The sequence below is a fragment of the Bos indicus x Bos taurus genome, chromosome 19, assembly GCF_003369695.1.
Source record: "Bos indicus x Bos taurus breed Angus x Brahman F1 hybrid chromosome 19, Bos_hybrid_MaternalHap_v2.0, whole genome shotgun sequence".
In the NCBI taxonomy this organism is placed as follows: domain Eukaryota; kingdom Metazoa; phylum Chordata; class Mammalia; order Artiodactyla; family Bovidae; genus Bos; species Bos indicus x Bos taurus.
The window spans coordinates 28,119,235-28,142,041 of record NC_040094.1 but is presented as its reverse complement, the minus strand read 5'-3'; the positions used below and the strand labels follow the sequence as shown (position 1 = coordinate 28,142,041).

At 57.4% G+C, this 22,807-nt stretch overlaps 3 protein-coding genes across 5 annotated transcripts; 1 reads left to right on the top strand and 2 right to left on the bottom strand.

The window, feature by feature from the left end:
* Positions 1–946: 946 nt before the first annotated feature.
* On the bottom strand, positions 947–3,054 carry SPEM1 (spermatid maturation 1). Its single transcript, XM_027519483.1, has 2 exons — positions 3,003–3,054; positions 947–2,801 (listed from the first exon to the last, which is right to left on the bottom strand). Exon 2 carries the CDS (start codon positions 2,719–2,721, stop codon positions 2,062–2,064), a length of 660 nt encoding a protein of 219 aa, XP_027375284.1. The 5' UTR covers positions 2,722–2,801; positions 3,003–3,054; the 3' UTR covers positions 947–2,061.
* Positions 3,055–3,826: 772 nt separating this feature from the next.
* On the bottom strand, positions 3,827–18,904 carry NLGN2 (neuroligin 2). Of its 3 annotated transcripts, XM_027519473.1 has the most exons (8): positions 18,162–18,904; positions 15,027–15,159; positions 11,315–11,365; positions 9,134–9,283; positions 8,774–8,959; positions 8,463–8,655; positions 7,512–8,108; positions 3,827–6,748 (listed from the first exon to the last, which is right to left on the bottom strand). In XM_027519473.1, the coding sequence occupies exons 2-8, from the start codon at positions 15,130–15,132 to the stop codon at positions 5,875–5,877; spliced, it is 2,157 nt and encodes a 718-aa protein (XP_027375274.1). In that variant the 5' UTR covers positions 15,133–15,159; positions 18,162–18,904; the 3' UTR covers positions 3,827–5,874. The 3 variants fall into 3 exon arrangements, with proteins under 3 accessions (XP_027375274.1, XP_027375272.1, XP_027375273.1); XM_027519471.1 differs by lacking the exon at positions 18,162–18,904 and having other exon boundaries at positions 15,027–15,525; XM_027519472.1 differs by lacking the exons at positions 11,315–11,365; positions 18,162–18,904 and having other exon boundaries at positions 15,027–15,526.
* Positions 18,905–19,661: 757 nt separating this feature from the next.
* TMEM256 (transmembrane protein 256) lies at positions 19,662–20,822 on the top strand. The gene is made up of 4 exons (XM_027519482.1): positions 19,662–19,784; positions 20,093–20,124; positions 20,378–20,458; positions 20,562–20,822. The coding sequence occupies exons 1-4, from the start codon at positions 19,700–19,702 to the stop codon at positions 20,703–20,705; spliced, it is 342 nt and encodes a 113-aa protein (XP_027375283.1). The 5' UTR covers positions 19,662–19,699; the 3' UTR covers positions 20,706–20,822.
* The last annotated feature ends 1,985 nt before the right edge of the window (positions 20,823–22,807 follow it).

Below are 22,807 nucleotides of genomic sequence, written 5' to 3'. Positions count from 1 at the left end.
CCGGCCCCTTTACTTCAGAGCATGAGGTTGCTGCCTTTGCTAGAGACCACCCCTCAACCATGGTTTCTCTCCTTCCTAACCAATTGCTCTCCCACTGAGTCACCCCTCCAACTTGAAAAAGGATTAGTTGCCATCTTAAGAAAACCACATGAAATTCACAAAGCACAAACTTTGGATGTACTTGTTGATATGACAAAAGGAATCTATGATTTAAACTGGGTTCATTGCTGTGATCTAAGAAAGTGGTGGAGAAGGTGATGGCACCCCACTCCAGTACTCTTGCCTGGAAAATCCCATGACAGAGGAGCCTGGTAGGCTGCAGTCCATGGGGTCGCTAGGAGTTGGACATGACTGAGCGACTTCACTTTCACTTTTCACTTCATGCATTGGAGAAGGAAATGGCAACCCACTCTAGTGTTCTTGCCTGGAGAATCCTAGGGACAGCGGAGCCTGGTGGGCTGCCGTCTCTGGGGTCGCACAGAGTCGGACACAACTGAAGCGACTTAGCAGCAGCAGCAAGAAAGTGGTACTGAGGGGACCTCAGGTCATTCTGTTTGTACAATGAACAACTTAGCAGAAAGAGAGGAACAAGGAATTCCCTGGAGGTCCAATGGTTAGGACTCTGCACTTTCATTGCCAAGGGCCTGGGTTCAGTCCCTGATCAGGGAACTGCTGCTGCTGCTGCTGCTAAGCCACTTCAGTTGTGTCCTACTCTGTGCGACCCTATAGATGGCAGCCCACCAGGTTCCCCTGTCCCTGGGATTCTCCAGGTAAGAATACTGGAGTGGGTTGCCATTTGCTTTTCCAATGCACGAAAGTGAAAAGTGAAAGTGAAGTCGCTCAGTTGTGTCCGACTCCTAGCGACCCCATGGACTGCAGCCTACCAGGCTCCTCCATCCATGGGATTTTCCAGGCAAGAGTACTGGAGTGGGTTGCCATTGCCTTCTCTAGGTCAGGGAACTAAGATCCCACAAACTGCACTGTGTGGTCAAAAAGAGAGGGGAAAAGATAGAGGAACACCCAGCTGGCATTTCCCATCCAGCCTCCAAACATATAGTAGGTGTTCAAAATAGATCCACTTAGTGGAGTCAGTTTAAAATGATCAATAATGTTGGTCAAAGGAAAATGGCAGAGAAGCGAGGTGATTCATAAAAGGCCTATCTGCTCACATTCCAGGAACCCATCTGGTATGGAAGGTGAGGTCTAGTCCTTCAGCCTGGTTCCTTGTTCACAAGTTGAGCATGTGTTGGTGATCCTAACTGTCTAGAAGTAGGTAGGGCCTGGGTTTCTCAGATGTCCAGTGGATGGAATATTCTGATGAGTTTCCATGGGTAACTGAAGAAGATGGGAGACTCTGATGGGCCAAGCTGACTCAGAAGCAAAGGGGATCTACCTGTGGGAGCAGAGGCTGGAGGATCTGAGGCCATGAAGTTGATCCTTATAGTCGATATGACCGTAAGTCACGTGATCTCTCTGAGCCCGTCTCATTTGTGACATGGAGATGCTGAGCAGAGGCATGAGGTCACAGAGGGCCACAGCGTCCTCAGTATTTTATCACTGCTCCAAGCCTGCTCAAGGGTACAGGAGCTTTGGGTTCTGACAGGGGAACTGTGAGGGCCGGGGTATCCTCACTCTCAGCCATCCCTCCCCAAAGAGTCCAGGGCTTAAGAGGGATGACGCCTCACCTGTAGCTGCAGCCTGAACCTGGGCTCTGGCAAGAGCCAGACCTCTTGAGGAGGTGGAGCCATGGAATGAGGGTCTCCCCTCAAGTGCAGTACTGCTGGGGATAGGGAGTGGGATTTGGGGGGTGCTTCCCCGAACACTAAAGAAAATGGAGCAGAGGCAGGCAGGAGCCTGGGAACCAAGAAAGGCCTGGGAAAAGGCTGAGGACAGGGCCTGGGGCCAAGAGGTTGATGAGGGGCCTCAGGGCTCTCTAGGCCCTGTTGCCAGGGAGATGATTTCCTTAGTAACCAAGCTTCTGGGTGCTGTGTGGGCCCTGGCACCACCCTCCACACACACCACCACAATCCACCTCCTCTCTTTTTTTTATTCTTCTCCCAGTCACCTCTCTGTCAGGGAACGGTATACCCAGTCCTTTCTCGTCCCCTCAGCTGTGCTGGATCCAGAGGCCAGAGGGTAACAGTGAGACAGGGCCTCCACCTCCCTGGTCAGCTCCCGCAGCCGCCGCCTCACATCCCTGGCATCGTAGGTGACGCGCCCTGAGGAGCGGCGCCGGGGGATGTCCGGGACATTGGCCGGGCCCAGGATGGGTGGCTCAGCTGGTGCACACTGCTCCTGTTCTGCCTGGGCCCCTGCCCCTGCCCCCCCTCCACTGTTCTTGTGGCTCAGGATCTGAGGGCTGGGGAGTGGGGGATTCACAGGGTACACGTAGGCCTCTAGGCCCAGATCAGACTGCATCTCTCTCTTGAGGGGCCTTCCCTCTATAGTCTGCTGGAAGCGGATGGTCTGGGTAGGAGGCTCCAAGGTGTCCTGGGCCCAGGGAGTCCAGAACCTCTGGGCAGTCTGTAAACCCTCCCAATCCTCAGGGTAGTCCCAGTTGTGGGAGCAGGCCGCTGTGTGCTGATGTGGGGGCTTCTCGTCATCATCGTCGTCAGTGTCAGGAGCCCAGGCCACCGGGCGGCGGGCACGGCGCGATGAAGAGCCTCGACGGTGACGGCGGCGAGTGGGTGGGGGGGTCACCGTCATCTTCACAGCGTCCATGGTGCATCGTAGGTGGACTGCTGGAGAGCTATGCTTTGAGGGCTGGGTCTGCTTCCCAGGTGAGCGTAACTTAGAAGCTTCTGTGGATCGAGGAGAGGTGAGAGGCTGGTGGGGAGCCTGGCTCCTACAGGGATGGAGAGGCAGGGTGCAGGAAGAGAAGCTGCGTAGTTATGGAGTCTGAGAGGGAGAGCGGGAGGGGAAGGGGCCAGCTTAAGGACAGGGACAGAATACTCGATTTCTGCCCTTCCCATGCACCCCCCCCGTCCCCATCCCCCACTTACCTTTCTCACAAATAACACGGAACACTTGGTGTAAGAAGCCACGGAGTCTGCGCCAGAGCTAGGTGAGGAAGGACACAGTGACCCCAGATAGGCCCTGGCCATTGGGCCTGCCCCCCAGCCGTCCTGCCAGCACCCTCCCGCCCGGGCCCACCCTGACCAGCGTCACCATGTTGATGCCAATGTTAATGCAAATGATAAGGCCCAGCAGCAGCAGGATGGAGTTGCCCAGGTCCTGGCAGCTGTTGGTGTTAGGGTTGTGATACGAGGCCCACCCGGGCCGTGGCCGCTCAGCCATGGCCATGGGGGTCCCTAGGGCCACCAGGGCCCCTAGGCCCCCAGCCCACTGTGCCCACAGTATCCACCAGCCCACCTTCCTGTCCCCTGGGGTAAACGGGTCACAATGGTGTGGGGCTATCCCTCACAATGTGCCAAGAGAGTCCTGGGCCCAGGTTTGAGCCTCCAGCCTGGGCCAGGTCTTAGCAGAGACCAAACCCTACACCTTGCATGCCTCTCCTAGAGTCAGCCACAGGCAGCATCCTGTGGGCTCTCTGGCCTGCCTGGTGTCTGCCCCCATCAGTCCCCTCCTGGTCCTCTATGCCAGGCTCTGACCCCTCCATAGACACTGGTTCTGATCTTAACTCCCCAAACAACCCCACTGCCATGACAACCACACCCCAGCACCCACTGCCCATTTCTCTCAGACCTCCTCACTGAAAAGGGTTGGACCCTCTTCTCCTACCCCTTCACAGGCCGAGTCACTTCTCCAAAGTTTGTTTCTTTGGAGCCCCCCAGCCCCACCTTCTAACATAACAGCAGGCAAAACCAACAGTTAAACTTTTGTATTTACAATATTCTCTTCATCTTTTGCCAGGTTTAAAAATGTGTACAGAGCCGCAAAGGGTTGGGATAGGGACATGGGATTGTCAGGGAATTGTTCTGGGGAGAGGGGTTGGGCATTGGAGTCCGTGGCTGAATCATGGGGTCCCCCAGCCCCCCTCCCATGCCCCAACTTGGGGGGCATCTGTCTACAGGGTTCAGGGCCCAGGTCCCTAGCATTTAGAGGGCATGGCTGTTTGGAAAGGAGCTAGCCCAGGCAGGGGAAGGGGAGGGAAAAGAACCAAGTTTCCATGGGTGAAGGTGGGGGCAGAAGGGACAGTCAGGAGGCAAAGTTCTGGGGAGCCAAGACCAGGGATTCTGAAACTGGGTGTCAGTGGAAGACAGCACTCCACCCCTGACTCACATTTGGCACTAACGAACCCACGAAATGCCAGCAGACGAGGATTTAGTCTTCTCTGCTGGCGTCCCTTGAAACCCTTCCCGACACAGTTCTCTTCCCCAGAGGCCCAAACCCTTTCTCTTTGGGCAGTCACCTTACACGCGTCCTTTCAAAATCAAATTCTTCCTGCTGGTGTCTGCCTAAGCCCCGTCCCCCACTGCCCCCTCCATCTGTTCCTCAGTACAGCTGACCCCATTCCCCAACCTGTCCCAGGAAGCCTTTCTCTCCTGCTCTCCTCCTCGCTCCTCTGTTCCTTTCCTTCAGCCCAGGGGAGCAAGGCGGGAGTGGGGGGGGGGGGGGGCGGTGCAGGTCAAAGGAAGGGGTGGGCAGCTGCAGGAAGGAGCTGGTTGGACACCAGGAAGGGATGGCTTCCTGGGGGACAGCGATGCGGGGAGGCAGAAGAGAGGCCGAGAGGGAGGGATGACACGTGGCAAGAAGAGGGACACAGGCGGGACCCCTTAGGCTGCCACCTTCCCCCTCCTGTATTCCACCTGCCCAGGTTTACTTGCCTGGGCCCAGGACTGGGGGGTCCTTGCCACACTTTGGGGGTATTCCCCCCTCAAACCCACCTCACTGGTTTGGCACAGATGAGCAATGGCCTGAGGGAAGGGCTGTCCTCAGACTGCAGTGAGGGCTTTGGTCAAACCATGCACGGCCTCTGTGGGTGGCAGGTGCCACACTCACCCTCCGCCCCCCAGCTTCCCTCCAAGGAAGGGAGGGAGGGAGGGGCAGAGGGACCCCAGCCCCAGGGCTTGTCCATCCCCCTCAGTTTCTGTCAGTCTGAAGTCCGTTCCCACCTGCTGTGTGAGAAGTGCTGGGCCTGAGGTCGGGAAGACGCAGGGAAATGCTGGAGAGAAAGGGGCTGTCTGCATGGGAAAACATACATCCACATGCAAGAACATGATTCCACTCAGAAATGCGACCTGGGCCCATGGGAAGACACAGTCCCAGGCAGCACAAGATTGCAGGGTCTCCTCCCTGTCCCCCACAGCAGGGACTCTGTGTCTGGTGGAAGGCAAGGCCTGCCTGGGAAGACCTGCTTCACCTCATTTGTGCCAAGCGGGGATACACATGCTTCGCTGGGGGTGGGAGGGGATGGGGGTGGGGCGGGAGGGGGAGCTGTGATTTATTTCTTCGGTACTTCCCGGGCACCACCCTGTGTCATCTGGTGGCCAGGGGTCTCTGTTTGTCAACACACCACTTCCAGGGTCTCCAGGGGGTGGGAGGAAGGAGCAGTGGGGAGAAGGCATGAGGGAACAGAATTCTGGGGTACAAATCCCCGCAGGAATTCTCTGAGGGAGCCAACATGTGTCCAGGGTGGCCAAAAAAAACTTCACCCTGCACATGGGAAAACACACCCCCTCGTGAGAAAGCACACCTCCGTGTGGGGGTCCCAACAGAGGGGAGAAAACACCCGCCCCCAGTTGTTCAAAGGCCCAGGTCCGGAGAAGATAAAGGGCCTCTCTGCTCGGGAGAGACGCATTGCCGTGAGAAAACCCATGTCCACCTAATGCTCGTCCACGTGTGAAAGCTCCACACGAGAAAAGCCTGTTGCATCTGGGAGGGCAGGGGAGGGGTTCCTCCCCGAGCCGCCCCCTATACCCGAGTGGTGGAATGGGGGTGGGGGAGCGTGTTGTTGTGGCTGGTAGCTGTGGGGGGCGGCGGGGGGAAGGGCCCGAAGGGATGGAGGGAGGGGGGCGGCGGGGGAGGGGGTGGCCCCAGGCCGCTGGGCAGCAGGGTCAGGGCCCCGGGGGCCAAGAGAGGCACGTCGTCCGGCGCCCGGCGCAGGGCCAGAGTGTAGTCGGGTGGGCAGGCGGGGCGCAGGGCCTCTGCAGGGTCCGCCCCAACGCCCCCGCCCCGCTTCAGCTGAAGTGACACCAGCTCCTCCTCGGGTGGCAGCTCGCGGCCCGCAGCGGGGAGCAGGGGGCCCCCGCCGGGCACCCCAGAGCCCGAGCCACCGGGGGGACTGAGCCGCCGGCACCGCAGCTCCTGCCGCCGGTCCCTCTTGTAGTAGAGGGCGGCAAAGGCGAGGATGTTGAGGAAGAGGAGCGAGGCACCCACGGCCACGGTGACGCTGAGCTCCGTGGAGTAGTCTCGGGAGTCCCCGGGGAAACGGTCGTAGGCCCGGGGGCCCGGCTCGGGCTCGGGCTCGGGCGGCAGGGTGGCGGGGGGCGGCGGGCGGCGCGTGCCCGGGGCGCCGGGGGGCGGGCGAGGCGGCCAGCGCGTGGCGTAGGGCGGCAGGCGCGTGGTGGTGGTGAAGAGCTCCGTGTGCAGATTGTGCAGGTGCGGCACGAGCTCCAGCCAGAAGGCCACCTTGTTGGCGCGGTAGTTGTCGCGCACGCGCGGCTTCAGACCGATGTGCAGGTACTGCTTCTCTTTGCTGTTGAACTTGCTCCACACCACCTCCTCGAAGCGGTTGGGCTTGGTGTGGATGAACTTGGTGTCCTGTGGCACCGGCTGGTTGGGGTCGCTGTGGACACAGGTGGGCAGGGAAAGGAGTGAGGGTGAGGTCCTGATGAGAAGCGGGGAGGCTGTGGGACCAACGGGAGTGGGATGGGCAGAGATGCAGAGAGCTGGGGAGACAGGAAGAGAGGCAGAGAGAGACAGACACGAAGAGACAGAGACACTGCCAGAGACGGAGATAGGTAGACAAATAGGGATGAAGCCAGACTGCCAGAGAGACGGCCTGAGATGACGCCAGAGGGACAGAGAGGACAGACGGACAGACCGCCAGTGACACAGGCAGAGTGAATGAGATAGAGACATATGGAAATAGAGAGACAAAAGCCCATGAGAGGCAGCTGGGGGTGGGGGGAAGCAGTGAGCAAAGAGTAAGCAGATCAAAAAGAGCAGAGATATTAATGGACTTCAGGAGAGAGAGCTAGAGACAGCAATAGAGAGAGAGCGATACAAACTCTTATACACATACTCAGAAACACAGACGGGAGAACTCAGAGGAGAAAGAGAGTGGTGTATGGGTATGCAAAGACAGACACAGAGCCAAAGCCATCAAGTTGAGCCCACCCGCCGGAAAGGACCTCTTGGTCCAACATTTCTGAATCTCCAACACGCACAGAGGAGCTGTCCGGCAGGTGCCTGAGTCGAGAAGGTGAGAGCGCCTTGATGGAGAAATGATGGCCGTGTGATGAAGAGGGAGAGGAGGGGCTGAGGATGGAGGGTGCGTGTGTGCCCTGACCTGCAGGGGTGCCCCACCCAGCCCCTCTGGCCCTCACCCAGTCTTGGCGAAGTTGGTCCAGTAGGTCATGACCACGGCACTGAGCATGACGTCATTCTTGGAGAAGTTGCAGGGGAAGAGGTCGGTGGCACCCACCATGGGCACACCAAAGACATAGGGTAGCTCATCCCCATGCGCTGCATCCGCCCACTCGGGCCGGCCCTCAGCCTGGCAGTGGTGGTAGAAGGTGTAAAAGTAGACAGGGGACTGGTAGTCAGCGTGCAGCTTGGCGGTGGCCACAGCCGGTGCCACCCACTGGTGGTCGGTAAAGAGTGCCAGTAGGGTCTTGCGCCGCATCTCGCCGTTGTCCCGGTCGGCCCAGTCCGTGTACATGAACTTGATGGTCTCCCGTAGCACATCCTTGCCCTCTGGGTAGCCGTACAGGTTGTCCACGAAGTTGGAGACCGTGAAGTCGAAGGCGCTGGCAGACACGCCATCCTCGCTCTCTGCCGAGTCCTCCACGAACTTGAGGCCCTCTCCCTGGTTGACCCCAATGAGCATGTCGTAGTTGAGGAATTCTCCCTGCTGCATGAGGATCTCAGGGTCGTCAGGGACGACATCACCGTCCACCACAGGCCCAAAGGCGATGTGGTAGCTGGGGAGAAGACGTCAAGGTCATGTCACCTGTTGGCTGGCCTCCTCTCCACCCACAGCCTGCTGAGCCCTCTGCTTGGAAGACCTTTTCCCCTAGTTAAAATCTTCAGGGCCCTTTCAGGGCACCTGGCCTCTCAGGAAGTCCTCCCTGAAGCACTTCCTGGCGTCTGGTGCACCCAGGCTCTGTTTAGGCACCTCTGCTTCGGAAAAGCTTCCGGGGGAAGGTAGGTCCATGGGAGAGGCCTGAAGTCCACCTCCCCTGGCTAAATGGACAGCCTGTGGCCCGCAGGCACCTTCCACCCTCAACCTCCTTGGACCCAGCAAGGAGAGTGGGGGCCTGGACCCAGCCCCATACCGGGCAGGCTGCACGTCCTGGTCCACCAGCTCCCGAGAGGGCTTCCGGCGCAGACACTCCACAGCCTCGGCGCTGTCCTCCCGGTCACAGCCCACCTTGGCAGCCAGCAGTCGTGTGTATTTGAGTGGCTGGTAGTTGACAGACCAGCTAGAAATGGCAGTGCCGCTCTGGGCAATGGCCTTCTGGAACAGCCCTGTCAGGACAAGCAGGCTTTAGGCTGGGCTGTATCAGCCCGAGGGAGAAGGGGGACCTGGTAGGGCCAGAGGTTGGGGAAGGGGACAGAAGGGACAGGCTGGGGAGGTGGCTCGTACCTTCCGAGTGGTGGGAGAGGATCAGGAGGTTGACACAGGAGGCTCCTGCCCCAGATCCGAAGATGGTGATGCGTTCAGGGTCCCCCCCGAAGTGGGCGATGTTCTCACTGAGCCAGCGCAGGGCCTGGATCTGGTCTAGGAGCCCATAGTTGCCTTTTGCAGCCTGGTCCCCAGTGCTGAGAAAACCTGGGAGCAGAGGAAGAGAGGGGGCTTCCTGGAGGTGTCATGGCACCCTTGCTCTCTTTCTGGGCATCTTAATCCAGCCCAGAAGCCATTCTGCTTCAGCTGGGTTTAGTGTAATCCTGCCAGCAGGCCCTCCTCCCAGGACTCCAGCCCCTAGAATTGGCTGCCCACCCTCACCGAGCACCCCAAGCCGGTAGTTGAGCGTGGCTACAATGACATTGCCGTAGGCGGCCAAGACGGAGCCATCGAACATGTTCCCCGTGCCCTCCATGTAGGAGCCACCATGCAGAAACAGCATCACTGGCTTCTTCCCGGAGTCCCGGATATCTGTGTGGGGAGGGGGTGGGGGGGATGGGCCAGGGGGTGGGGGACAAGGACACAGTCAGACCAGAAGCAGCACCTCCCAGCTCCCAGGTCTGCTGAGTTCCAGCCGGGAGCTCAGGGGACATGTCACTCCCATCCCTGGGGGGCAAGACCGGATTCCCCTCCCTCCCTCCCCGCTAGCCCTGGCAGAAGTTCCCTCCCCACCTCCTGCCAGCCTGCCCCACAGCACTTCTCCAAATGCCTGGCAGAGCTTTCTAGAAGCCTAACAGAGGCAGGGGTGGGGGGTGGCCCTCCTCAGGGCACCTGCTGGATCCGGGGGAACCCCTCCCCACACACACACAGCAAATCTCCTTCCTGCTCCTAGGAAGCATGAGCTCCCAAGGCTGGCACTAGAGCTAGAGATCCTGGCGTTTCCTCAGACTCAGGCCTTGGGCCTCAGCTCCACATGGTAGCCTGGTCTGTGGGTGAGGGGGTGCCAGGCCCTAGGGTCCCTGGGGGCTTGGTCTCCTCCCCGCCCTAATTCCTTTCTAGGTCACCTCCCAAGTTACCATGGCAACCCCCAGCCTAATTACTGTGGCAGGAGGAGGCAGGGTGGGAAAGAGCCTACTTAATGAAGCCAGGGTACAGCTCACTAGTCTGGGCCCCCGAAACCAGCCTGAGCCCTGAGTTCTGGACCCCTCTCTTGCCCGGTCCCCAAAGGATCCCATGATCACTGCCATATGGAGTAGGCCCTTGGGGCACTTCAGACTGGACTGGAGGGTAACTAATTCCAGAAGAGGGTGGGAGTCTGAGAGGGCTTGTCAGGGTCCCTGCCCCTGCAGCTCCTCCAGATGGAGCCACAATACTTCCAGGTCGTCCTCTCTCGACACTTGCCATCTCTGACCAGCCTAGGCAATCGGCAAACAAGAGCCAAGCCTGGGCCTCCACAGCTGGTCCCTAGCACCTCTGCCTGTCTCCCTCATTCCACTGGAAACTTCCCTCCTGGCAGAAGGTCAACCAACAGGTCACTAAGAGACTCCCCTCTACCCTGGATCTCTTCGGACCCTCTCTGCCACCTCCTTCCACCTGACTTTGGCCAGAAGCTCCTAGGTGGGCGGTGCCCTCCCCCAATCCTGTTTTTCCCTCAGTTCCTGAACCTCCAGTGGCCTTCCAGGTTCAGGCTGGTCTCCTTCCCTCCGAGGTCCTGTCCTAAATGTCCTCAGTCCGTCCCCTTCTCCCCACCCAGCACCTCCACTTCCAGTGTGGGGGGAGGGGGAGTCGGAAAGGGAAGGAGCAGGAAGGGGGGCTGGGGCAACAAGAATTCAAAACCAACAACAAAAAAACAGGATCAAGAAAGAAGAAAGAAAAAAAACAACAACCAAAAAGCAAGAAGCTCTGGGGCAGATTCAACAAGAAAAGAAAAACAAAAAACAAAAAACCAAAAAGATCCATTTTTGGAAAAAAAGGAAAAAAGAAAAAAGTTCTTTGCACTTTTTCAAAATTTTGTGGTGAAACTTCAAGATATTGGGCCCTGTTTTCAAAAATTTCCAAATTCTTTAATTTGCTTCAAATATGTGTTTCTGCATCGGACAGGCTTTTTTTTTTTTTTGAAATCGTAGCGATGTTTCAATTGTGTCATCAATTTGCCAACTTGAAATTTTTTTTTTGACTGGTGTTTTGTTCCAAATTAAAATTCTTTTCAAATGTTACATTTCACAAGTTTCAAAACAGTTCAAATTTCTGTCAAACTAAACATTTTATCCAATTCTTTTTTTGTTTTTTTTTCCCTGACATTCCAATTTCTTTTTTCACTTTATTTTCGCCATGTTTAAGCTTTTCTTGCTGGTTTTCTAGTGGGTCCAACATTGTTCAAATTTCGTTTGAAGTTTTCATAATTCTTTTTTCCAATTATTACAAATTTTTCTTTTCTTTTTCGTTTTTAGTTGGGAAAACAACTGAGGGGCCTTGAGGGCTGTGGGGGCATTTAGTTAGGGGCAGGGCCGAGAACGTCCTCGTATCAGCAACCACATGCAGCAGCGGGATTTTTAAATCTACCTGTGTCTGGCGGATTGAGCGTCGCCTCGTCACGTTTTTTTGTGAGCGGACCTAAGACCGGGAACACAAAACAGAGAAAAAAGGACAATTTTGTGGGGAAAGATGGGAGTCGGGGGGAGGTGGTGGATGGGGAGGGGAGGAGAGAAAGCAGAAAAGGGGAGGGTGAGGGGCAGAAAAAATAAGCCAAAAAAAGCAAAATTTGTTTGCAAGAAAAAGAAACCAAGAAAAGAGAAAAACGTTTCTACAACCCAAATTTTGTTCCCCTCCCCGGAAAAAGTCATGCCCCAAAGAAAAGGCTGGTTTTGTGGGGGGGGGGGGTGCCTGAGTGGGCTGAGGCCTGTCTTAAGACATATTGACTTGGCTGGAAAGGATTTGGCTTGTCCAAGTGTTTGCTAATTGCTGGAAATGAAACGGTGTTAGAGGTGGGGGTGGGTGGGAGGGGAGGGGAAACCAACCCAGGAGCCTGGGAGCCCAAGGCCAGCTGTGCTCCCCCCAAAAGGGGGTGGCCACCACTCAGGCAGGCCCTCTTCAGGACCAGCCAAGCACCTGCCTGCTCCCCCAGGCTGTAGACAGGAGGGGTTGCAGCAGAAAGAACTCTGCCTCTCTCTGGACCAATCTGGAGGGCAGAGGGTAGTTTGGAATTGGGGCAGCCCAAACCCACAGCTCATGGCCCCTGAAAGCCCTTAGCTTTCCACTGGCAGGCAGGGAGGGGAGGTCAGTGAGCACTGCCTGCCCACCTTCCCAGCCTCTCACCAGCCAGCATTTCACTTCCATCCGCACAGACGAGCCTGACTCTCACCCCATATCCCCAGTGTGGGGCGAAGCAGGGAAAGGGGTCATCAGGTCTTGCCCTCCACTCCACCACTTCCCTCTGACCCCCCTCCCCAACCTCATCCCTTACCCAGGTCTGCTGTCCTCCCCCCGACAGATGGTAAACTTCCCACCAGGGGCACCGGCCCCCGACCCCGCCACCAATTCCTGCTCTAATGCCAAAAGCCCCCCACCCCAATGGAGGATTCAATCCACAAATAGGGACTAGGAAACACACTGCCCTGACACATAAGGTGCCAGGAGGTGCTGGGAGGCACAAAATGTGTCCCCAGTGGAGGAAAGGCCCCAGACTGGGCTCAGAGTTTGGCTCTAGGCTTCTTGAAGACTGGGGGATCAGTCAAGGGAGAGCTGGAACCCAGAGGTCTGAGGGGTTCCCCCAGGCTGGTCGATTTCTCCCCAGCAGCATGGGGATCAGCATGGGGAGAGATGGGTCAGCAAGGCCAAAGTCAGCCTCTGAAAAGCTCCCCCAAACTGGTGATGATGGCCCCATGAGGACCCATTAGGATCAGGGCCTGTTCTCTGACAAGCTGGGGATGGGGATGAAGTCAGTAGGGCATGTGTGCACGTGAGAATATTAAGTGTGCGGGTGTGTGTGTGCCTGAGTCAACCTCTTCCTCCCAGAGCTGGTGTGAAGATTTAGTGAGATCACCTGAATGTGTCAGGCCCCAAGCAGGTCTGCAATAAGCGATGGTTAAAAATACAGAAGGTGTGGGCTTGGGTGGTATGGGGGCAGGGTGGGCAATTTGTGTGGAGGTATTGGGGTGGACAGTAACTCGGTGAGAAGTGCTGGGTGGATGTTTCACATGAGGGGTGATGAGACAATAGCCCACTGAGCAGGGCACTGGTGAAGGGATGGGGGACAGCTTTCTACATGAAGATGTGGGTGGTGAGTCCACGAGTGGAGAGCATTGTGATGGGCGGTCTGTTGGAGGCATGGGGGTGAATGATTCACTGGTAGCAGGGCATTGGGGTAGGTGGTCCATGAGAAGGCAGGGGAAGGTGGAGTGGACAATTCTCATGCTTGCGGTGCTGGGGAATTAGAGAGGATGTCTGGAGTGTATTGGGGTAGTCTATTAGAGTGGCTGGAATCTGAATAGCATTGGAGTAGGAATTTCTGTGCACTGTGTATATGGGTTGCTTGGAGGTGTGGCTCATATGGGGAGGGGTAGTGACAGTGTTGAGGTGCATGAGTGTTCTGTGATTGGCAGGTCCTCTGGGTTCAGGGAGCAAGGCATTGGAGAACCTGACCTGTGAGTAGGGTGCAAGACTGTCACCTGTGTTGTCACAGCCTGAGGTACGAAACTGATGACCTCTGGGCAGGAGTTGGGGTAAGCAATGTCTGAGAGGTGTTGAGAATGCAGGGGACTGTGGTGTGAGTGACTGGGTGGAGCATATGGTGCAGGTGCAGAGTTAGTGGGGTGATGGTCTGTGTATGAGTGTTACAAGGCCACAAGATCTATACACCCAGAGATCCTGGGGAGCACAGGTCTATGTGGGTGACAAGGCGCACAACTCCTGAGAAGTGTCGGCATGTGTGCTATGTGAAGGTGCTGGGAATTTTGATATGTGGGATGCTAGAGCACAAGGTTGGGCTTCCCAGGTGGCTCAGTGGTAAAGAATCCGCCTGCCAATGCAGGAGACGCAGGAGACACGGGATCAATCCCTGAGTTGGGAAGATACCCTGGAGGAGGAAATCGCAACTCACTCCAGTCTTCCTGCCTGGAAAATACCATGGACAGAGGCACCTGGTGGGCTATAGTCCAAGGGGTCGCAAAGAGTCGGACATGACTGAGCAACTGAGCACAGAGCACAAGGCGAGTGTGCTGGTCGGTTGGATACATGACCTGAGTGATGAATAGTTGAACTGTCTGGTCTGTAGAGGGACCTGAGTTCATGATGTGGGAGTTTTGGGTGTACAGTGGGGTTCCTGGGTACGAAACCTATTTTTACACTCATTGGAAGACGGCCCATGGGGGAACTTTATGGGAGTGGATGTTCTCTGTGGGTGTCGGGGTGTTTTGGAGCCGTAAATAGGGTGTCAGACGGATAACGTGTTTGTGAGATGGTCTGTGGGGTGGCTGCGGGCCTGCCAGTTGCCCTCTGCTGTGGGCTGCTGGAAAGTGTTGACACTCTGGATGGTCTTGGTGTGCTGAAGGCTGGCTGGCAGGGAACTGTCTGGGGGAGAGTCCTGGGGACTACCAGCAGCTAGTGAACTGGAGAGTTCATTCAAGAACAGCCAGCTCAGAAAGCTGGGGAAGGTGTTCTGTTGGGGATGGGTGGGCAGTGCTGTGAGTGGAGGGGCCCTTGGCAAGGAGATTCCCTGATCCTTTGGGAGTGCATAGGGATCAGGGGACAGAGCCTCCTGGGGAAGATGTATTCACCTCAGGTGAGGGGCCCTGTATGTGACAGGACCTCTGCCCATGCTGGCCTGGGGAGAAGGAGTCTTTGCTGTCCTCCAGTGGAGGTGTAGGTAAAGTGGGTACTTGCTGGGGACAAACCCAGGCCTAGGGGGCAGGAGTCAGGGCAGAGCTGGAGTGGCTGTCCTGGCAGCAGATGGATGACTCCACCACCTGATCGCCGCCCCCGCTCCCCCCCCGCCCCCGCCCCTGTGTCCCCTCTGGTTGTGCTTCCGTGGGGAGGGGGTGGGTAAGCCCAGCTTAGTGCCTGCAGCCCTCCCCATGGGCTTTCTAGGCGCACAAAGAGCTTCTGGACTGCCTAGCAGGGACCCGTACCATCCTGGGAGCCCGCAGGGATAAACCGCCCCTCATGGCCCCCCGCGAAGGGCCAGCTCCCTCCCCGGGGCGTGCCGGCGCCAGAGGGTCTGCGTGGACATTTGTGGGCTGTGTCCACCGGGGGCCCGGCCCGGTGCCCGCGCCCTTACCGTCCTCGGTGGGCACGTAGAGGTTGAGGTACAGGCAGTCCTCGCTCTGGTTCTGCACGTAGGTGGCGGCCGCCTCCAGGTTGTCGGTGAACCACACGGGCAGCATGATGGCCGGCAGCGCCCCGTGCAGGTTCTGCGGGCAGGCGGGCGGCAGGGTCGTGGCGTTGCGCACGCCGGGCCACGAGGCGGGGGCCTCGGGCGGCTGAAAGCGGCGGGCGCCCAGGGGGGGCGTGGCGTAGGGCACGCCCAGGAACTGCACGACCGGGCCCAGGATCTCGTTGTTGAGCTCGCGCCGCACGCCGCGCACTCGCCCGTAGGCCGTGTTCACCACTGGGAAGCGCTCCTCCCCGAGGCCGCTGAGACCCAGGCCCGGGCCGCCCGGGGCGCCGCCGCCGGGCCCCCCTCCCCCCCGTTGAGCCCCCGCCAGCCCCACCAGACACAGCGCCAGGAGCCACATGCTGATCGGGGGACCCCCCCTCCCTCCCCGGGACCCCCCCCCCTCGGAGAGAGAGAGAAGGGGGGGGAGAGGGAGGGAGGCCCCCCTCGCCCCAGGAGGGAGGAGGGGGCGGGGGAAAGGAGGGAGGAGGGGGTTGGGGAGGGACCTGGGTTAGACTGGACAGAGAAGGGGTCTGTTCCTCTCCATGGAGGGGGCGAGGGGTGGGGAAGGGGAAAGAAGTGGGAGAAGGCGAAGGCAGGCCCGACCTGCGGGGAGGAGGGATGGACAGACGGACGGACAGAAAAAGACAGAGGAGAAGTGCAAGAAGGGAAGGGAAATTGGATGGGGCAGACAGATGGGAATGGGGAAACAGAAGAGATAGGTGGTTAGTGACTCGGAATTCAGACCAAATTGCCCCCCTCCTTCCATCCCCCTGCCCCTTTGGCATCTCCCCCCCACCCCAACCACCCCCCTCCCCTCTGCAGGGACCCATGTAGAAAAGTCTGAGGCTGAGGTGAGGTCAAGATGTGTTAAATGTCTAGGATAGCCAGAGGGGAAGGAGGGCCAGTTTCCCAGACCACCCAACACACCCCCTTCCAGCAGGGGTCGATCCCTCCCAGGCAGGCTCTCCTCTGGGGACTCAGGAGTCCCACTTCTCACCTCCCTGGGAGGGATGAGATAGACAAGGAAGAGAAAATAAAAATACCAAGTCATTAATTAGCAGGAAGTGGCGGGTTTGTTTATATGTGTTAATTACTCCCGAGCTGTAATTTCATGGCACTGAACCCCCACCCTAGGTCAGACTTGGGCCTTTCTTGGGACTGCACAACCCCAGCACTTTCCCTTTCCTTCAACATCTCATTCTTGAAGGGTCTGTGTAGTGGGGGAGACCCCTCTACTCCAGGCCCTCTTCATTTCTCTCCTCAGAAGTTAAGGTGTCTTGAGGCAGGGTCTAGACAGGGAGGAGATGCTGGAGGGGCAAATCTGGGGACAGATGTGTGATCCTGCAGCCGGTTGCTGGGCGACGGGATGCTGCCCCGCAATGTTACCTCGGCAACGGGCTGCAGCTTTAACCCCAGAGGGGGAGGGGTCTGGAGGAAGAGGGGAAGGGGCTGGATGGGTTATGGGGTCCATTCAGGGCATGAAGAGGAGAGCAGAGGCGTGAGTCAGAACGCTGGAGTTTCCCCCAGTCTTAGCATAGAGGAAGAAGTATACATGTTGGGGGGAGCTGGAGACTGGGGGCAGAGAACCCTAAAATAACCACCTCTTGCCCCTTGTTGGCCAGTCAGAACCTAGCCCTAGTGACCAGGCCTCTGGCTGGAGAGAAGGGGTGCTGGGGTGGGTTTGAGGGCAATCAGATGCACCCATCAACAGTTACCCTTCCACAGTCTTGAACAGCCTTGAGCCCCAGACACCTCTTCCTCCATGCCTGGCATTTTGACCCATAGGGGTAAACCGTTTTGCCCTAGGGGCAAACCATGGCTTCTTTACATCCCCTTCCAGCTCTTCACCTCCTCTTCCCCTTGCCAGCCCCCCACAGTTGCTGTTCTGATGCCTGGGTGCTCAGGGCAGCAGGGGCAGGACACGGGAACAGGTCAGACTAAAGGGGCAGACACCCAGGTCATCTCAACAAGCCCCCGCCCCCCCTCCCCCCCAACAGCCGCCAGAGCTGTTTGCTGACGCGGGGTTTTCAGAGCCAGGCGCCAGCCCGCGGGTGGCTCTCTGCAGGTGTCAATGTATTCCAGAGATGAGGACACGGGAATCCTTACCACACACACCCAGTCATGCCCTCCCTTTCTTCAGGTCCTCTCAAGCTCCTGTTCCCCCGACACCTGGAGGGGGCTTGGAGCTGGCTTCCCAGGTTCTCCTCTGCCTGTGCCAGGCTAGGCTCTGCTTCCATGGCCTTGCTGCCCCCTCCCCCTCCCATGAATAAGGTCTGCCTCTGACCCCTCCTCCTTTAAGGTACTTTAGGCCCCTGGCCTCCTCCCTGCCAGCCTCTCTGCCTTCCTCCCTCCCACTGGAGCCCTCCCCCAGCTCCTCTCCATAGCGCTCACTCAGAGCATCTTTCCGAGGCCTCTTCCAGCTTGCTCCAGCTCTTGCCTTCAGTCTCTCGGCCCTTTTTTCGTCTCTATCTTCTACACCTCCCTTTTGGTGTTTCTCATCTTTCTCTCTCCTTCAAATCCCTTTCCCAAATTTCTCCCTCAAGCCCCTTCTATTTCTCTCTCTCTTTCCCTATATCTGTCTCCCCCATTTTCTCTTCCCTGCTCTCCCCATCTCTGTCTGCCACCTATTCCGCCCCCCACCCCCCCCACCCCTGGCATCCCTCTGCCTTGCTCGCTCCATTCCTGCCCAGGCCTGACTCCCCCAGCCGGGAGAGTTGAGGGACGGGGGCTCAGGCCGCAGGCCCCCCCCTTCTTCCTGCAGTGGGGAAAATGGCTTGGCCGGGAAGGGGAGAAGGAGGGGGAGGGGGAGATGGGAACACACGGGGTCTGTGGGCCCATTCAAAGGATCATTCATGGGCTGGAGAGAGGCAGAGACAAAGAGACCGAGACGCAGAGACACGGCGAGAGCATCCCTAGGCGGAGACACGCAGACAGAGCAGGCTGGGGGAAATGAGGCGCAGGGAGAGAGAGGGGGAGAAGAGAGACCCCACTGGACCGCCACGCAGCCCCCTACACCCGGCCCGGCTTAGCTCCTACCTGGCTCAGCCCTGGGGCCGTGGTGCCTCCATCCAGGGCTCCGAGTAGGGGGCGGACGGGCTTCGGGAGGGGGGCGGCGGCCTGTGAGCCCCCGCGGCCCCGCAGGCCCAGCCCCCGCCCGCAGCGCCTCACCCGGCGGGGGAGGGGGTTCGCCCCAGCCCCGGGGGGCGGGGCCGGGATCCAGTCGATCCCCGGGGAAAGGAAAGGTAGGGGATGGGGTCAGGAGGAGCCCAAGAACAGGGAACCCCGCAGTGGGGACGGGGACGGCGGAGGGAGGAGGGAGCAACGGGACAGGACTGGATTGGGGATCCACTGGCTCCGTGGGCTGGCTTCGAGGGGCTAGAAGGCGGTACAGGCGGAGAATCCTACGGGATCGGGTGCGGGAGGAGGAGTCCACGGCAATCCCCAGGGGCCCAAAGCCCGGGAGCGCAGGATCCGCGGTGCAGGGGCAGGGATCCAGCCGGAATCCTCAGGGAGGGGGAGGGATCTAGTCGATCCCGAGGGCGGGCAGGAGGGGGAGGTCCAGGGAGTCGGAGGAGGGCGGGAGCCGAGTCTGGAGCCCCGGGGCGGGGGTCGGCGCGAATCCTAGGAGGGAAATTGGGGGCAAAAGAGAGGCTTCGGGGAACGCTCAGCAGCCGGGAGGCCCGGACTCCTGGCCCCGCGCGCCAGGGCCCTCCCGCCCCGCGTCCATCCCAGCCCGAGAGTGATGATCCGCCGGCGGAGCAGCCGCAGCAGCCCCGCGCGTCACCGCGCGGCCGCCTCCCCCGCCCCCTGCCGAGAGAGCGGCGCACACCCCTTGCTAGCACCCGCCTGCCCGCCCGCCCTCCAGAGTGTGGGGGGGACTGGAGAAGGTGGAAGGGGCGGGAGTGGACAGACCGACGGATGGACGAAGCAGGCCAGGGCAGGGTGGAGACACCCCCCCCACCCATCCCGTGATCTCCCAGCCTCGGGGGTTCTGGCTATTAGTTGGGGGGCGGGGGTGGTGAGCTCTAAGGGGCGGGGCATCACACGAAGAAGGCGGAGCCTTCTGGTCCGGAGGAGGGGCTTTGGTTAATGGGCGTGGTTTAACGATGGTGGGTGGGGCTTCGTTATCCGTGGGCCCGCCTCTTTTGGGGAGTGGGTCTGGTTTAAAGCTGAAGAGGAGGAGCTTGTGGGGAAAGGGGCGGAACTTTGCCTAGGGACCGGGATCTTTGGAAATTGACCGGTGGTTGAGGGGGGGAAAGGTGTTAGGAGAGGCTATCAACTTGGAAAGTGGGCCAATCCGTGACGCAAATCCTCTAGTCCCGCCCCCCCAAAACCCCGCCTACACTCCTCAGCTCCTTCGCTTTTAATTGGTTCTGGTTTCTCCGCCCGCCAGACGTCTTCGCCACTCAACAGAGGTTTTACAAAGGTCCAAGTACCCGGGTGAGGACCTGGACGCTAAAATGAACACAGCCCGGATTGGGCACCCGTAGACCTTATTTGCATGGGAAATCGGGATTGGCTGGCTTCTTAGGGGGCCCGGGCGGTGTTCGTTCGGCGCGTGACCGTCGACAGCCATGGCGGGTCCTGGGGCTGCTTTCCGCCGCCTGGGTGCCTTGTCCGGAGCTGGGGCCTTAGGCTTGGCCTCCTACGGGGCGCACGGTCAGGGGGCTGGGGATGGAACTGGGATTGTGCTGGGGGAGATCTTTAGGATCTGGTGCAGAGGCAGAGTCCAAAGGAAATGTCGGCCCTCCCATCGACCAGACTGCCCGCGGAACCCTGAACCTTTTAAAAAACCAATCAGCCGGGTCCACTGGGTTCCCAGAACTGTCCGTGCGTGTCTCCACCAATCAGAAGCCTCCTGGGGCTCCCTTTCTCGTCGGCGTCCACCCGGGTCCGCCACCACCACAGGAGTGGGGACTGTCTGGGTTGGCGCTAGGACTGGTAACCTTTGCTTCTCCTTTCCACAGGAGCCCAGTTTCCGGATGCCTACGGGAAGGAGGTGAAGTAACCGTGCTGGGGCTCCTCGACTTTGAGACCTCGGAGGGCGCAAAGTCTGGGGTCCCTGAGAGGAGGGGAGGGACGAAGGGTCTTTGGAGTGGCAAGGAATGGAAGTCTGAGGCCTGGGTGCCTCAGAGAAGGGCAAGCTGGGGCTTGAGAGATCGAGTTGGACATTCCTGTCCACTGTGACTCTGTCTCAGCCTCCGGTGTCTTGTGTTGCTTAGGAAGTACCCCCATTTCTTTTTTTCTTACAGCTCTTTGACAAGACCAACAAACACCACTTCTTACACAGCCTGGCCCTGTTAGCGGTACCCCTGTGCAGAAAGCCCCTCTGGGTAATTTCCCCCATCCCCACCCCTAACCCTGACCAAGCCCCACCCATTCCCTCTAACCCGCCGGGTTCTTACTGGCCTGAATTCTGCCTTGTATCTCCTTCAGGCTGGGTTACTGCTAGCTTCTGGAACTACCTTATTCTGCACCACCTTTTACTACCAAGCTCTGAGTGGAGACCCCAGCTTCCAGAATTTGGCTCCTGTGGGAGGGAGCTTGCTACTCTTGGGCTGGCTTGCCTTGGCTCTTTGAGCTTTCTTGTGTTTAATTTCTGGGTTTTTTTTTTTTTTTTTTTTTTTAAGAATTGGAGCAGGGAAGGAATTAAAAGAGAAAGGCAAATAAAGAACTTTGGAGTTTTTGTTCATCTAACTTCCTAAAAGAGAAAGGGCAAAAATTGCCAACCTTTGAACTTCCCTTTCCCAAGACCGAATCAGCGAGGCTTGGGTTTGGGTGGAGAGTCACTGTTCACTTCAGGTTAACTTGTTATGAGGTTTTTAAACTGGTGGGCATTAGAGTCATAAAGAACGCTTGAACTAACTCAGATTCTTACCAAAGCCCTCTTCAGGGCCTGGGAATCTATTCTAACAAGCTCATCTTGTGGTACTGATGCTCACTAGCATTAAGACTAGATTTTGGTAGGGTAGTGGTTTTCTGGGGCACCCACTTACTCTAGAAGTCAAGGTTAAGGCAAGGTGGGATGGGAAGTGTGTCATTACTTACAAAATACTTTGGGGTTCAAAGCTGAGACCGAACATCATGTGTTGGGAGTCAGAAAATGCTTCACAGTGCTTGAGATGATTCTTAAAAAGAGCTCTGTTGTGTGGCTGAAACACAGGAAACAAAGAGAAGGAGATAGGAAGGGAGGGGCATGAGGCCACCTGAGTCCTCAGTGTGGGCTGAGTTTCTTAAGGCAGAAAAGGAGTGAGAAAAGGTGGCCAAGCAGGCTGGAGTAGCACCCATGGCAGAGGACTGGATGGTATCTAGGGGACTAATTTTTATTAAAGTGTTCATCAAATGTTGGGTCATGTGTCAGACAAATGTTACAAGGAAATGGAACCAAATGGTTGGACAAGACAGATATTATTTTTCCCTAGTGGGGTTTTCATCTAGTACTGGAAACAGACATTCGACAACTGAACACAAATATATCACTATGAGATGTGCTATGTGCTTGAAGGAAAAGAATAGGGAGGCCAGAACAGTGGGCAGGGTGTGTCCATTGGGTGTGTCCCTTGAGTTAGGAAGGCCTCACAGAGCAGGGCCCCTTAAGGCTGGAATCAACCATGCACAGAGTGGTGGGGATATGTGGTTTTTGGCAGAAAGAATACCTGGTAAACAGGCTGAGATGGAGCAGTTTGAAATCCTTGAGGCTGGAGAGAATTGAGCAGATTGGAGAAAAAGCAAAAGCAGCTTGGCTGACATATAGTGATTAGAGGGTCTCCCATGGCCAGCGCAGGCCTTGCAGGCAGTGGTGGTGAAGCACTCAGAATTCATTTGCAGCCCGACAGTAAATCATTGAAAGGTTTAAAGTGAGAGAGTGCTAAAGTCTGATTTACATGTTTAAAAGATTTGGAGAACCAATCAGAGGACAGCGAGGATACCAACAGAGACCAGCCCAGAAGCCACTGGGCTCAAATACAGAACTTGAAACTGACCATTTCTCACCACCTCCATTGCTACTAACCTGACAGCTGGTCCAAGCCACCATCAAATCTCATCTAGCTTTTTGCAAGAACTTCCCTTGGGTTCCCTGTTGAATTCTCAAAAGGTTCCTATGTCTGTACCTCACTTCAGATGTGTGCTTGTGCTTAGCCACTCAGTCATGTCTGACTCTTTGTGACCCCATGGACTGTAGCCCATGGGGCTACAGAGGACCAGGCTCCTCTGTCCATGAGGTTCTCCAGGCAAGAATACTGGAGTGGGTTGCCATGCGCTTCTCTAGGGGATTTTCCCAACCCAGGAATCGAACCCTGGTCTCCCACATTGCAGGTGGATTCTTTACTGTTTGAGCCACCAGGGAAGCCCTTACTTCAGATATTCTAATGTAATTGAAATGAAGTAGGACCCAGCCAGAGGTTTTTTTAGTTTTGTTGTTTAGTTGCTCAGTCGTGTCTGACTACGACTCCATGGACTGTAGCTCGCCAGGCTCCTCTGTCCATGGGATTTGTTTAGATTTAATATGTATTTAGCCATGATACGTCTTAGTTGCAGCACCTGGGATCATCTATCTTTGTAGCAGCATGTGGGATCTTAAGTTGTGGCATTTGAACTGTTAGTTGAGGCACGTGAGATCTAGTTTCCTGACCAGGAATGAAACCTGGGCCCTCTGCTTTGGGAGCGCAGAGTCTTAGCCA